General features: G+C 56.9%; 1 protein-coding gene across 3 annotated transcripts in view; it reads right to left on the bottom strand.

The window, feature by feature from the left end:
• Positions 1-2,128: 2,128 nt before the first annotated feature.
• SCARA5 (scavenger receptor class A member 5) overlaps positions 2,129-13,737 on the bottom strand; it is a 34,684-nt gene continuing 23,075 nt past the window's right edge. Inside the window, exons 7-8 of one of the 3 annotated variants that reach the window (XM_026845436.1) lie at positions 6,975-7,022; positions 2,129-2,390 (exon numbers count right to left, since the gene is read on the bottom strand). In XM_026845436.1, the coding sequence (XP_026701237.1) occupies positions 2,158-2,390; positions 6,975-7,022 (281 nt within the window). In that variant the 3' untranslated portion in view covers positions 2,129-2,157. Of the gene's footprint in view, positions 2,394-6,974; positions 7,023-13,737 lie in introns of all 3 variants that reach the window. The other 2 variants (XM_026845435.1, XM_026845434.1) reach the window with 2 other exon arrangements.

Below are 13,737 nucleotides of genomic sequence, written 5' to 3'. Positions count from 1 at the left end.
AGAGAGTTGGGGGGTTCAGCTGAGGAAGAGAAGGCTCCAGAGAGACCTTAGAGCGGCCCCCCAGGGCTGAAAGGGGCTGCAGGAAAGGGGGGGGGGAAATGATGTAACTTTTTACAAGGGCATGTAGTTAGGATAAGGGGTGACAGCTCTAAACTGACAGAGGGGAGATTGAGATGAGATCTGAGGCAGCAATTGTTCCCTGTGAGGGGGTGAGGCCCTGGCACAGGCTGCCCAGAGAAGCTGTGGCTGCCCCCTCCCTGGAAGGGTTCAAGGCCAGGTTGGACGGGGCTTTGGGCAACCTGGGCTGGTGGAAGGTGGCCCTGCCCGGGGCAGGGGGGGGCACTGGAGGGGCTTTGAGGTCCCTTCCCACCCAAACCAGTCTGGGATTCTCTGAGTCTCCCTATTCACCCCCGTACAAACAGACCGCAGCTCTGCCCTCAGGGGTGCTGGGTGCGGCACATCTGGCATGTGGCAGTGGGGTAGCCCCAGAATTCGGGAGCTACCAAGCCCCTGGAAGAAATAGCCCCAGGAGAGACACCAGCCACCAGTGCACAGCAAGGCACTGGCTGTACCACGGCTGGTGGGGAACGGACGGGGTCCTCCTGCCCACCAAGGATGACCGAAAGTGGCACTGTGGTGTGGCAGAACCTTTGGGGTCATGCCCCTGAATCTGCTGGGCATCCACTGGCAGCTGGGTGGGGGGATTTGGGCACTTTCCTTGCCGTGTTGAGGGGATCACAAGAGGAGGCGCAGCAGCTCTTCCCAGTTGGGACAACCCAAGTGAAGCCCATGCCCCAAGGCAGGCTCTGGATGACGCTGTGCCAGGATTCCGAGCGGCTGTAGCAGCTCAGGGGGTAGTAGGCAACCAGGGTGGGAGACAGGGAAGAAATCTGGGTGTGGACAGCCAGGACAATGCTGGTGAAACTAGCTCCGAGGTCTCCCAGGGCTGGTGGGAAGGACACCAGCTCTTGGAGGGGTCCAGCTGCACTCATGGAGCAGGTTTGGTCAACCAGCATGGTCATGGCTAGATGACAGCCATGGTGGCTACCTGTCGCCTCCTTGGCAGCCCTGAGCAGCTGGAGAGAAGGCAACTCAAGGAGTTAAAAAGCCTATGTGGGAAGGAGCTGGTCCGGGCAGAAACACCCCAACCCAACGCTTTGGGGCCAAAGGCCACCCTTCCACCCGCCAAAATGTTCCTGACATTTCCCCTCTGTTTTTAAAAGCTTTTCCTTTTTTTTTTTTTTTTTTTTTTTTTTTTTTTTTTTTTTTTTAAATAGATCTCAAAAGTCATGTCCGGCTGAAAAACCCAAAGCGTCCGTTCAAAAACAACAAGCCCGGGGATGGTTCTCTGGTGCTGAGTCAGCGCGTGGCAGGGTGTGAGCGCCGAGGGAGCCGGAGCAGGGGAAGGAGCCACCTGGGCCAGCGCCAGCGATGTGCTTGCACGCGGTCCCGCAAGCCAATGCCAAAATATTTGCGGACACCCAGGGCTGGCCGTGCTGAATGAAAGCAGTGCTTGACCAGATTGAAGCTTCTCGGGCCACCACAGCCCAAGTCCCACTCGTGGGAGGCATGCTGGTGCTCAGCACTGGGGAGGCCGCCCCTCGATTCCTGGGTTCAGTTCTGGGCCCCTCACCCCAAAAAGGCCACTGAGTGACTCGAGCGTGGCCAGAGAAGGGCAACGGAGCTGGGGCAGGGTCTGGAGCACAGGTCTGCTGGGGAGCGGCTGGGGGAACTGGGGGGGTTCAGTCTGGAGAAGAGGAGGCTGAGGGGAGACCTCCTGGCCCTCTGCAACTCCCTGCCAGGAGGGGGCAGAGAGGGGGGATGAGTCTCTGGAGCCAAGGAGCCAGCGCCAGGCCCCGAGGGAATGTCCTCAAGCTGCCCAGGGCAGGGTCAGGCTGGCTCTGAGGAAGGATTTCTGTGCAGAAGGGGCTGTTGGGCGTTGGAATGGGCTGCCCAGGGCAGGGGGGAGTCCCCGGGATCCCTGGAGGGGTTGGAGAGTCGGGCTGAGCCAGCGCTGAGGGATCTGGGGGAGTTGGGAACGGTCAAGGGGAGAGTCATGGTTGGGCTGGAGGAGCTGCAAGGGATTTTCCAACCCAGATGATTCTGTGTTTCATTTTTGGGGGGTCTCTGGTTTATTTATGGGCTGGACCCAGGTATCTATATCAGGTGAGGCGGGGGAAGAAGTGGAGGGGTCTCACCTTGGCCAAACCGGGCCATGCGGTACACCTCCTCAGCGCCTCGGAAGCCCAGCATCCGGCACACCACGTCTCCGTCCTTCTTGTCCCAGCCGTCATCACACACTGTGCCCCAACGGCGGTCGTAGAAGACCTCCACCCGTCCCTCGTGGGAGCCGGAGCCGTTCACCAGCCGAATCATCCCCTCCTCAGCGACTGCTGGTGTGAAAAGAGAGGGAGGTCAGAGGGGGAATGGTGGCATCTCCAGGTGCCGCCTCGGACCACCTCCCATGCCCTCCCTGTGGTGTGCACGGCCGCAGAAAGCACTGGGTGAGGCACCTCCAGGAGACCTGGGGACATCCCACCGCCGCCGGGTACGGTGCTGGAGGGGTGTCCCATCCCACCCAGGGGTTTGTTGGAGGAGGCTGAGGATGGCCACGCCAAGATGGGAAACCTGTTCGCAGCCTAAAAGTGCTGCAAGGAGGGCAGGCACCGAGCCAGGATCAGTCCTGAAGCCATCAAGGTGAGACCAAACAGAGACAGCTCAGGCTTGTGATGAGATATGGTGGAGCTGGGAACAGTCAGTGAGAGGTTAATGGTTGGACTGGAGGATCTTCAAGGTCTTTTCCAACTGAGATGATTCTGGGATTCTGTGAGAAGAGAGATCTGATGGGATGAGCAAGTTGCCAGCAAAACCAGGGCACAAAGAGTTTCCAAAAGGGGCGATGAAAGGGGACTGCAGCTGATGAGGAGACTCCTCCAGCCTGGAGACAGGACCCTGGGCCAAGTTCACGCTGCCCAGACAGACCCTGGCTTCATGCTTGAGGTGGTGGTGAGCGGAGGCTCATGTCAGTCCAAAACACCGAACTGGGGTGAGGGGATATGGCTTGACCTTGCTCCCTCCACTCCCAGCTGCCTTTTTGGGGCTCCTCAGCCTTCCTGCCCCCATCGCCACCCTCCTGCTAGGTGAGACCAGCATGGTCCCCCTTCATCCTTCAGCCAGGGAGAGGCACGGGGTGGCGGTGGTTTGTCTGACAGGGGAATGACCGAGAAGCTCAGCACCACAACCAAACCACAGCAGTCCTTCTGCCCCCAGCCAAGGAAACCCGGCGAAAGGGACACATCACAAATCCTGTTATTTGGGATGAGAAAGGGGTCAAGTGGAGAAAATCGCTGTCAGGCAGCTGGGCTCGCTCCGTGACTCACTGTGGGCTGGGACGGCAGCCGAGGGTGGAGCTGGGCTCCCCCAAACAAGGTTGTACTGCAGCTGCTTGGAGATCTTTATTTAAAGACATTTTCTGAAAGCCAGGGTTTGGGGTTTGGGTTTGTTGTTTGTTGTTTTTTTGTTTGTTTTTTTTTTTTTTCTCCTATCAAAACACACTTTCCCATTAGAATTGCTCGATGACATGACTTCTCAAATGTGAAGATAAATGGGGCTTGGGTTGCCACGTGAGGCATCTCCAGGCAGACCGAAGTCTCCTCTGTGCTGACCATCATCAAGTCTCCAGCTGATCCTCTATGCCCAAGGCTGGTCCCTGGTGGAGAAGGGGTTGGGGGGCTACAGTCTGCTTCCACGGCCCCCCAAACCCCCTCAACCACAGCCACCACCGAAGTCCCAGCAATGCAAAAGGCAACAAAACCTTCTTGTCTGCTGTGATTTTGCTGGTACGTGGCTCATGGCAACTCCTCAAGTGGTGAAGCTGAAAGGTCTCCGTGCCAAGAGGTGACCAGTGCCGAGGGGGCTGCAAAGAGCTGATAAAACCTGACATGGCTCCAACATCTCCTTTAGCTTCGTGGTGGTGGGATGGCATGGGCAGCCGTGCTCGGCTGAGCTCTCTTTAGGCACCTTGGCCAACCAAGCTGGTGACCATGAGGTTGGCCAAGGTGGGTGAAGCAGGGTCCCAGCCAGCCCCGGGCCCTCAGGGCTGGGAGGCGCAGGGTTAACGGGACATTTAGAAACTGGAGCAGCGTTTGGGACCTGCTGCACAGAGATTCGATGGGTTTTGGCACTGCCGGCTGGCTGGGACCTGCATAAAATTGGGGTTTTTTTCCATGTTTTAGGCTCTGGGTTTTCCCTGGCTTGCTCCCAGCAGGAACACAGCCACCTCTTCCAGTGACCTCCAGAAAGCACTGTCCTTGCTTGGCCTCGGCAATGGCCCATCTCCCACTTCCAGGACCCACTCAGGGTCAGGCCCAAGAAGGGGTCTGGAAACCCTGAGCATGTTTTCCTGGATCTGGGCAGAGCACCGGGGTCACGGAGGAGCCAGGAAATATCTCTGTGATGGAAAAGCAATAACTAAATGGGGTGTAGAGCACCCTGCTTTTACGGAGCATAATCCCCTCTGTGAAACCATCCAGCCCTGCCTCCAAAGCCGCCCACATTCCCAGGAGAACAGGCAGGTGCCTGACAGTCCAGGACTAGCTCCTTATATCTAACATCAGCTGGTTTCTCACCCTGTCCAGGACCAGCTCCATACCTCCAATTCAAGCCAGCTGCTCATCCCAAAGTCCTCATTCCTCCCCTCGTGAGTCTGTCCTCACCCCGGCTCTTCGCTGGATGCTCATCAGAGCCTTTGCGTGCTGGAAGACGGCAACTGCTTCCCCAAGGAGGGGAAGAGATGTGCAATCAGGGCACAGATCCAAGCACAACTGGGATGTTCCTATTAATCAGCAGGGTGAGGGCTGCTAATAAAGCTGCAGAGCTCAGCCACATGAGTCCTGGCCAGAACCCTTCCACTTAGCCTCTGACAAGCATTGCTTAGAGGACTAATAAAAGCTAATAAAACCCAGAAGTCTCCTCCCAAACCAGTGCCAGCTGCCCATAATGGCCTCGCAGCCCAGCCCAGGGCTGTTTCAGTGCCCGTGAATCCTGGGGACTGCACCCAGGGCCGGGCCCCAGTGAGATGATGGAACCAGCAGAAGATGCACAAGGGACCAAAGCAGGTTGTCCACCTCGCTCTGCTGCAGAAGCTTGCCCAGGATCAGGCTCTCCTGGGCTGCAGCTCCAAAGCAGCACAGGAGCACCCCGGCCGTGCTCTCTGCCTGCAGCAAGCCCCTGCCTGCAAAGTGGCCTGGCCCCATCCGTCTTGGAGCAGCTCCCTGGCCCCTTCCCTCTCCACCATACCCAATAAACCCTGAAAGCATCATCCTCTGTGTGTGCATTTGTTTTGCTGCAGCAATTGCCTCCAAACCCCTCGACCTTCCCCACTACCCAGCCCCCAAAAGCAGCAAAACAAGGAAGGAGAAGCTCAAGATGAGAAATAGCTCCCGGTGGCGGAGAAAACAAGGGCCTGATTCTTTGCAGCTGGGCTGAGATATCATCTCCCCCCTGATAACAGAGACCATCTGCCCCCAGTTCCCTGGGCTCCTCACCGCTTTCTCCTGCTGCCCCTGCTCAGCTCTGGTCCCTTTGGTTTGGGAATACGGGTGCAAACATCCCATTTCCATGGGGCACATCTACCCCAGGAAATTAAATAGTGATATAACCCGTCATTTACACTGTACAGATGGAAATCAGCTGTGGTCACCCACCAAAGAGTGGCTGGAGGGGGCTGGGTCACTGGTACGTCCCACCGTGGTGCTCCCAGTTCCCCAGCTGCCTCCACTGCTGCTCCCCGTCTAACCCTGCCATGTCCTCGCTCTCACTTGGCACCGTTTGGGTGGCACGGCGGCTGGTGGCCAGGACCTGGAGTCCCTGTGTGGGCACCTGAGGCAGGACGGGTGTCCCCAAGGAGGCAGGAGGGATGTCCCCAAGGAGAGATGTCCCCAAGGAGGTAGGAGGGATGTCCCAAGGAGGGATGTCCCAGGGGTGGCAGGAGACATGTCCCAAGGAGAGATGTCCCTAAGGAGGGATGTCCCTAAGGAGGGATGTCCCAGGGGTGGCAGGAAGGGTGTCCTCAAGGAGGGATGTCCCCAAGAAGGGATGTCCCTGGAGAGGCAGGAGGAATGTCCAAAGCTTGGAGGAAACCATCAGCATCTCCAGGGATCTCCAGGACGAGAACCCTGCAGGGCAGAGCCATAGCGCAGCAGAGGGTGGGCAGGATCTGGCCCTAGGCTTGTTCCCTGGCATTTCTTGGCTTGCCAGTCCAGCACCCGACTCTGGGGATCGGTGGAAACGCGCTGGACTTGGCCCCTGAGGGAACCCCAAAGCAAGGGCAGCGCTGCTGGGCACGGCGGCGGTCAGCAGCACGGCGTGGCCCAGGTACCTCCATCCAAACGGGGGTTTTTCCATCTTTAAACCCTGGAAAAATGCCTCCTCGGGCCAATCCTGCCATGGGAAAAGATGTGTCCTTCCTTCCAGCCCCTCGTTCCCCTCGCTGCCATCTCCGGGCTGGCTCCGGGTTAGCGATGATGCTGTTTGTTGGCAAAACGCCTGCGCGGGCGGGCGAGCTCAGCCCCGAGCTTCATCCTGTTTGTTTGCTGGGAAGAAGTGGGGAGCAGAATAGTCCTAACTGGCTTTGGGCACCCTCAATCCTGCCTCAGCAGCCTGACCGGGGGCTCGGCACACCGAGGGCTCCTGGGGCTGAAAATCAAGATGCTTCCCCCTGCTTGGCTTTGCCTTAACATCACAACCACTTTCCTCCAGCATCCTCAGGCCTTGCCGACACCTCTCCCACCTCCCCGCCGCTCCGGCTCCTCCTTGGAAGGAAAACCCAAGCACGGGGCGCAGCAGCCTTGTCCCAGCAGCTGTTTTCCTGCCTGATTTGCAGCAGAAATTTACCCTGCATGCGCCTAACACGCCAAACACCACCCAAACCAGGCTCAGAGCACCAGGGAGAAAAACCACGAGCGAGCACTTACCTGTGCTGCCACCTCGGTCTCCCTTCTCTCCCTTCGGGCCTCGGTCACCTGGGAAAAGAAAGAGCACAGGGCATAAATCTTGCTAAAATCAGTTTTTTTAATGGATATCCCACTCGTAGGGAACATTGTGTGTCTGTAGCTCTTGGACGGCTTAATCAGTTTGGGGAAACTGAGGCACAACACAGCAAATGATTTGTCAACCCATCTCGCAAACCCCCTGGCCATGCTGCATGGTGATGGGACCCACCTTCTCACTCCCTGGCCTAACCCAGGATCCTTCTTTTCAACGGAAAAACAAAGCAGCCCTGGGAAAACACGGCTTCTTGCAGGGTTTATCCCATGTGGCGCTCCCCGGGCTCTGTGTGTTTGTATGTCATGCCCAAAATGGCTCTTTCCCGCTGCATCTGGAGCAGGGTGGGGTGCCCTGGGTAACCCCTTGGTGTGTCTGTGTGGGTTGGGGCTGTGCAATACTCCCCTCTCCGGGTGCAGGGGAAAGATGGGAGGATGGAAAAAAAAACAAACAAAAATCCTCCTGGGGTGCCTGTCCCATAGCAGAGGAAGGACAGGAGGCTGGTGGTCCCTTGAACCATCCACTCCCTGTGTTAACCCCCACCTCGAACCAGCCAAGCCCTGGCTGCGAGGCAACAGCAAAGCAGGAATAAAGGCAAGCAAACCCTGAATTTGGGGCTGAAAATCCCTCTTTGGGGCTAAAAATGCTCCATTTTGCAGGGGTCAGCGCCAGGGAAGCCGCTTCCCACAGCCTCGACAGAGCATCGACCCTTCCTGCACCCAGCTGGTGCCTCCTCGCCAGCAGATTTGCTGAACCCAACCCTTGTCTCCGTCGAGAAGCGACGATGCTGCGGGGTTCAGAGCAGCTGGGTAAACAGGCGGCCTTCAAAAACCATGCTGATTTCCGGATACAAATAACGAACTCCCTAATTATCTGTGTCATGGCTTGGCTGTCCCCGCACAGGCTGCCTCTGCCCGCACCCCACCACCTCCCTTAACCCCTGCCCGTGCTCCAGTTTTGCTCCTGGCAGGCAGCAGCCGTGTTTTCCTGTTGTGCACCACTGAAAACACTGTCCTGAGTGAGGCTGTGAGCTTGGCTTTGCTGGTCCTGGCTTTGCGTAGAGGCTGCAGAGGGAAAAGGGCTGGGGTTGCTCCGGCCAGCGAGATGCTCGGGGTGAGCCCCAGCCCTGCGGTGTGGCCCCGCTTCAACATATCCTCCTCTTTTGTCTCCGTGTAAGAACAACAAACAACACACACGCAGAAATTTCTTATTAAAAAAAATTAAAAATAATAATAAATAATTTTTTTAAAAAGCGGGCAGGAAATTCTTGCCCTTTAACTTGGAGGGAAGAGGAGATTGCTCCCCCGGGCAGCCGCAGCTGTGTCAGATGGAGGAAAGCTGCCGGCAGCCTGCCCCGCTGATGGGAACCAGATGACAGCATCCCCCCGAGCAGCGGGAGAGAGGCCAGAGACGCTGCTCGCCCGCACGTGATGGTGCGGGGAGGCTGGAGCAGGCCGTGTTCTCCACCACCTTCCCTCCCCAGCCCAGAGGAAAGGGGGTTGGAAAGCAACAGTTATGGTTCTTAGGTGTTTGTCCTCAAAAATCCGGCTCTTCTGGAGCAGAAGTGTTTTCCCAGCAGGGTCCGGGCTGCATCCTATGGAGCATCCTATAGGAATGATGGAGAGAGGGACAAGGTGGAGCTTGAGGGACAGGATTATATCAGCTGCTGTGGGCTGAAACCCCCGGAGTAAATAACCCAACTGCTGTGTCGTTGTTGGTCTCAGGGAGGTGACAGCAACTGGGCCAAGTCGGGGACATCAGAGATGACAGAATCCCAGAATCATCCGGGTTGGAAAAGCCCTTGCAGCTCCTCCAGCCCCACCATGACCCTCCCCCTGACCGTTCCCAACTCCCCCAGATCCCTCAGCTCTGGCTCAGCCCGACTCTTCAACCCCTCCAGGGATCCCGGGGACTCCCCCCTGCCCTGGGCAGCCCATTCCAACGCCCATATGCTGCAGGGGAAGGAAATACTCTAATGATGGGAGACCTCAACCATCAGAAATCGTTAGAAACCCTTAAGAAAAAGACCAAGGGAAAAAAAATTGGCACAAATGAAAACTGTACTGCACCTCTGCGAGAGGAACAGGTTGCCCAGAGAGATGGTAGATGCCCCTTTCCTGGAAATATTCAAGGCGGGGTTGGACGGGGCTTCGGGCAACCTGGGCTAGTGGAAGGTGGCCCTGCCCAGCAGAACGGCTTCAGGGCCGGCTGCTGCTCACCTGTGAGCCCTGACGTGGGTGTCCTTAGCCAGCGGATTGCGCCCAGGTCTCCAAAAAACAGCAGAAGGGCTCAGCTTAAGGATGCTGAGCTGCTGAAAAGGGCTCCAGGGGCTCTTGAGGAGCGGGAACTGGTTACAGATGGGGAAGGAGGAGCTGGTGCAATGGGGTCTGTGCTGGGCCCATCCCAAACGCGGGGGGGGAAGAGCCCCTCGACGGAGCCGACGCTGCTTTGGGACGGGTTAGTGGGTTTAACCAAAAGCTTACCCTTCTCCTCCCCATCCCCAACCTGGGCTACTGCATTAGGCTTAATCTGAGTTGTTTTTTTTAAGCTTCATATACATCTGGCAGAGGAAAAACCCTTTAAAAGAGAGAAGCACTTTACGGACGATGCCAACAGATTCGCAAGGGTGCTTTAAAACACATCCCCTCTGCCTTATCCTTTCCCATCCACCTTGGCTTTTCCCGTGCAGTGCTCCTTCATTTCCTTGCTCTCCTGGAAGGCTTGTCTCCTTCTTGTCCCCTTTTCCCTTCTTCTTCCCATCTCTCTTTTCTCCACTGAAGCTCTCTGGTGAGCAAAGGACAACCCCTTCGGTGGCACGGCTTGCTGACTTCACCCTGGGGTCAAGCCCAGCTCCCCGAGGCGTCAGGGCTGGAGAACATCCCTGGTTGGGGATGAAGCAAGGAGAGGTCCATGGTGCTGGGACAGAGCCCTCGAGTTCAGGATTGCCCCTTGCTGGCAGCACCGCCGGTCCTACCAGGAGGTCCTGCCTGGTGCCTTCACCCAAGGAGCATCAAGGTCTTGCTCGGCTCTTTCCCACTGCGAGTGCATCAGTGCAGCTCAGGTTGGGTTTTTCTGGACTGTGCACACAATTTTGGCACAGGTGCCATGGCGAGTGACCCTCAGTTCCTCCCGTGGCAGAGGCTTGGTCCCCACCGATGTCCTGCTCCTGGGCATCACCTCCGCTCTAAAAATCAGCGCTGCTGAGAGAGGCAGGGCACAAAACCCGCAAAGCTCGTGGGAGAGAACATCACTGGAGGAGCGTGGAAAGAGCTCCTGGCTCTGCAGGGTGAGGTGAGGTGGACCACCATGGAGCAAGCCCCAGGAGAAGCTGCCAAACCCCCATCTTCACAGGCAGAAACATCTCCTGCCTTCAGCAACATGCCAGAAACCTCCTCCTTGCCTGCATGTGGTGCTCAGGAAGGGGACTTCTCTCATTGCCTTGAATTTATCTATAAATTATTGACCACTGCCTTGGCTTATTTACTGTTGTTTCCTCCTGAACGTGTTCCTGTGTGATGTTCTCCATGGAAGAGTGAAGAAGACTGATGTACACTCACTTTCCAGAATAATTTTCTCCATTTGGAAGCAAGGAAAATAATACTCCACTGGGGTAATTTTGAGGGAAAATGTATCAAGGATAGGAAAATACCAACAAGGGAAAACACTCGGGACTCTGTTGTGGAGAGGAGCTGTCCCCCGACCAGGTCAGACCAGCTCTGTGAGATGGTTTGACCTGGGATTTTGGGAGAGGAGGCTCATCCATCCCAGATGCCCCCTGCCCTGGGACAGGCCGCATTTCCTGGGGAACAGATAGCTCTCCTGTGCTCAGAAGAAAGTCATTATAGACGTGTAAGACTAGTGCTGCAGAAAAACAGGCCTTTACTTAAAGCCTGGGTTTGGATCGTTGCCTGGCTTGGTGCCTGTTTCCTATAAATTTCAGAGAATCCCATAAACTGTAGAAATTCAGTGCTTGCTGCCAGCATGGTTTGTTACTTATTGGAGAAGGGGTTGGATTAAAACCCCTTATTTGAGCACCCTTGACCTTTAGGAGGTGGGAAGTGGGGGCTGTAGTTTGGGGGTCCCTTCGTAGGGGACACATCCAAGCCCTGGAGGTGACCCCCATCCACGTGGGCCATCAAGGGGAGGGGGAGGGAGGGACCCCTGGGCTGGTGATGGGCTCTGGTGGGGCCTGGGGCTGGTCCATCCCCCTGGGGGAAACACCTGATGGCTTTTCTGCCATGGAGTCATCCTCACCCCAAACCAAGGATGCCTCCAAGAAACACACAAGGAAGGGCGTCCCTCAAGGCCTTGGCTGGTAGAGCCCTGGAGACATCTTAACCTTCAAGCCAAGAGGCCTCCCCAGATACAGGGATTACTCCACACCAGTGAAAAGATGACAGCTAGAAGCAGCGCACAGATCTGCTGCCCCCTTGGCATGCCGTCCGACCCGTGGCCTCCCAAACCCAAGAGCCGAAGTGCCTCATCTCCCTGGGCCAGGGGGCTTGAGGTGCAGACCAGCTCTGGGGAAGGGTCCCCAGGCTTGTGGAAGTTGATGCTCTACTGCTGTGGTGTGGCCATAGCCCTCCCCTGAAGGCAGGGGCTGTGCTGGGGGTGGTCTCCACCACCTCCTGCGTGTTGAGCACCGGAGAAAGGCTTCGTCGTGTCTCCAGAGAGCGCCACGCTGGCGCGGTGATGCCCACCACGGGGTCTGTTATCACATCTCAGCACTGACCCAGCACAGCAGCTGTTAAACATCGCTGCCTTAGGGGCGGAAACGTGACGCAGGAGCCCATCAACCCCCCTCCCACCTCCAGAAGGGACACGTCCCCTGGGGATGCGCTCTGCAGAACAGATCTGGCATCAAGGCTTGGTCCTCCACTGAAGCCCAATTCAACTGGCCCAGGCTCCTTGGGATAATTTGTTCATCTAACGAGTGCTTGGCACCGGCCAGTGAGAAAAGCCCACTTTCCTCTGCTCCGGGGAAGGAAAGGAAACCACGGTCCCGAAGCGTGTTGTGGCTTTGGTTGGCGGACCTCGGCGTTTGATGTGCTGCCAGGAACATCTCGGCGCCGCTGTCTCTTTTGTGTTAGCACCCGTCCCTGCGGCTCTCAGGCCTTTGCGAGGCTTGTGCCAGGGACGTACCCAGGGGTTAGTTTGACTTCCTGCAGCATCAGACCAGGCGTTTTCACCCCGCCGCTCCGATAAAGTCCTGCACCCCCCCAAGAAGACATTGCAATCCTGCAGGCCGGAGTTACCTCCAAAAAACCCAAAAGATAGCGCTGGAAAACAAGCGTGAAATGCTGGTTTCTTTATTCTTGCAGCACGCAGGGCTCTGTGCCCCACTGCCTCGGTGGGAGGATGGAGAGTTGTCCCAGCCACAGCAGCCCAGAGACCCTGGGCTTCCAGTTAGATGAGATGGGGCGATGGAAATAGCACCCAGCAGAGTTCTTGAAGACAACAAGGTGCTGCATTAATATCATCCAACCAGCCATGTGGCACGGAGAGCCATGTCCAGGAGCTAATGGGACCCAGGAAGTGCCCGGACTGGGGTGACTGGGAGAGCGGTGGGATGTTCAGAGCCATCGTGTCAGTAGGGAGGGTGATCACAGCAGCGATGGCTCCAGGGAAAGAGGACCAGACGGGTGCTGATCCTGCAGGAGACCTTCTTGCCTTGGGCTGCAGCTCTGGGAGCTTCAGAAGCCCATGGGCAGCATCTTATCTCCTGCATCTCCATTCTACCCAGACCTAAAGCTTTCTGGAGCTGCACTGGGATGCACTGGGAGGTGGACAGCGTGCCCCTAGGAAAGATTCTTCTAAAGACACCACGAAGCGGAGAAGGGATGGAAGACGTGCTCCTGCCCCTAGACTGCAAGAGGCTTTCTGGTGGAATGCAAGGGACAGGAGGTGGCCACTGCTGTGGCTACTGCACATGAAGAACGGGCCACCAGACATGACACGGGGGTCTCACCCCAACCCCTGCTTCTGGCGATCAGCGCTTTGGAGGACATACAGGAAAACTGGATGCCAACTCTGGCCAGCTCATGGCTTGAGGCCAAGTTTGCAGGTAGAGGAGAGAGAAGACATTTAAAGAGGACATTTTCCTTCAGTTTTCCCGCCTGCAATTCACCCGGGGAGCTCACTGCACGAAAGCGAGAGCTCGCAAGACTAACAACGCACGGGGCCTCTGGAAGAAGGGACAGCAACCCCCTTCCTGCCTGGAGAGCTTGCCTGCTGGGCTCTGGGCATTTTCCAGACCCAGTCCCTGGTCTGTGGCCATGGCCCCAGGTCCTGGTAGCCACTGTGGCCACATCCCAGGTCAACGTCACCCACAAGCATGAGACGAGGGGAATCCACCGCTTCAGCCACCGGTGACCAGGCTGCAGGCAGGGCAGCTCTGTCTGGGGTGGTGTCCCTTCCTTGGGCTGGGCCCTTCCTGCCTCCCCCTGCCCACAAAGCATTTCGAGGCAGAAAGAGCATGTTTTGGGATCATCCATCCTGTTTTAGGTTGCGGCATGGAACTTCTTATAAAAGGTCTCCTGGGATAGATCTGTCCTGCTAAATAGGTGCATGGCCACTTCCTACACCCACAGCTTCTCCCTGCTCGTAGCCAGGGTGTGGTGAGATGCTGCCAAACCACAGCGAGCCAGAAAAGGTCATCAGAAAACAAACACTTTTAGGCTATTCCTAAAACCC

This window comes from Athene cunicularia, assembly GCF_003259725.1.
Source record: "Athene cunicularia isolate RWA chromosome 3 unlocalized genomic scaffold, athCun1 chr3_part1, whole genome shotgun sequence".
Lineage (NCBI taxonomy): Eukaryota > Metazoa > Chordata > Aves > Strigiformes > Strigidae > Athene > Athene cunicularia.
Note: the sequence above shows the minus strand (reverse complement) of the source record. Positions and strands in the feature narration are given on the sequence as shown.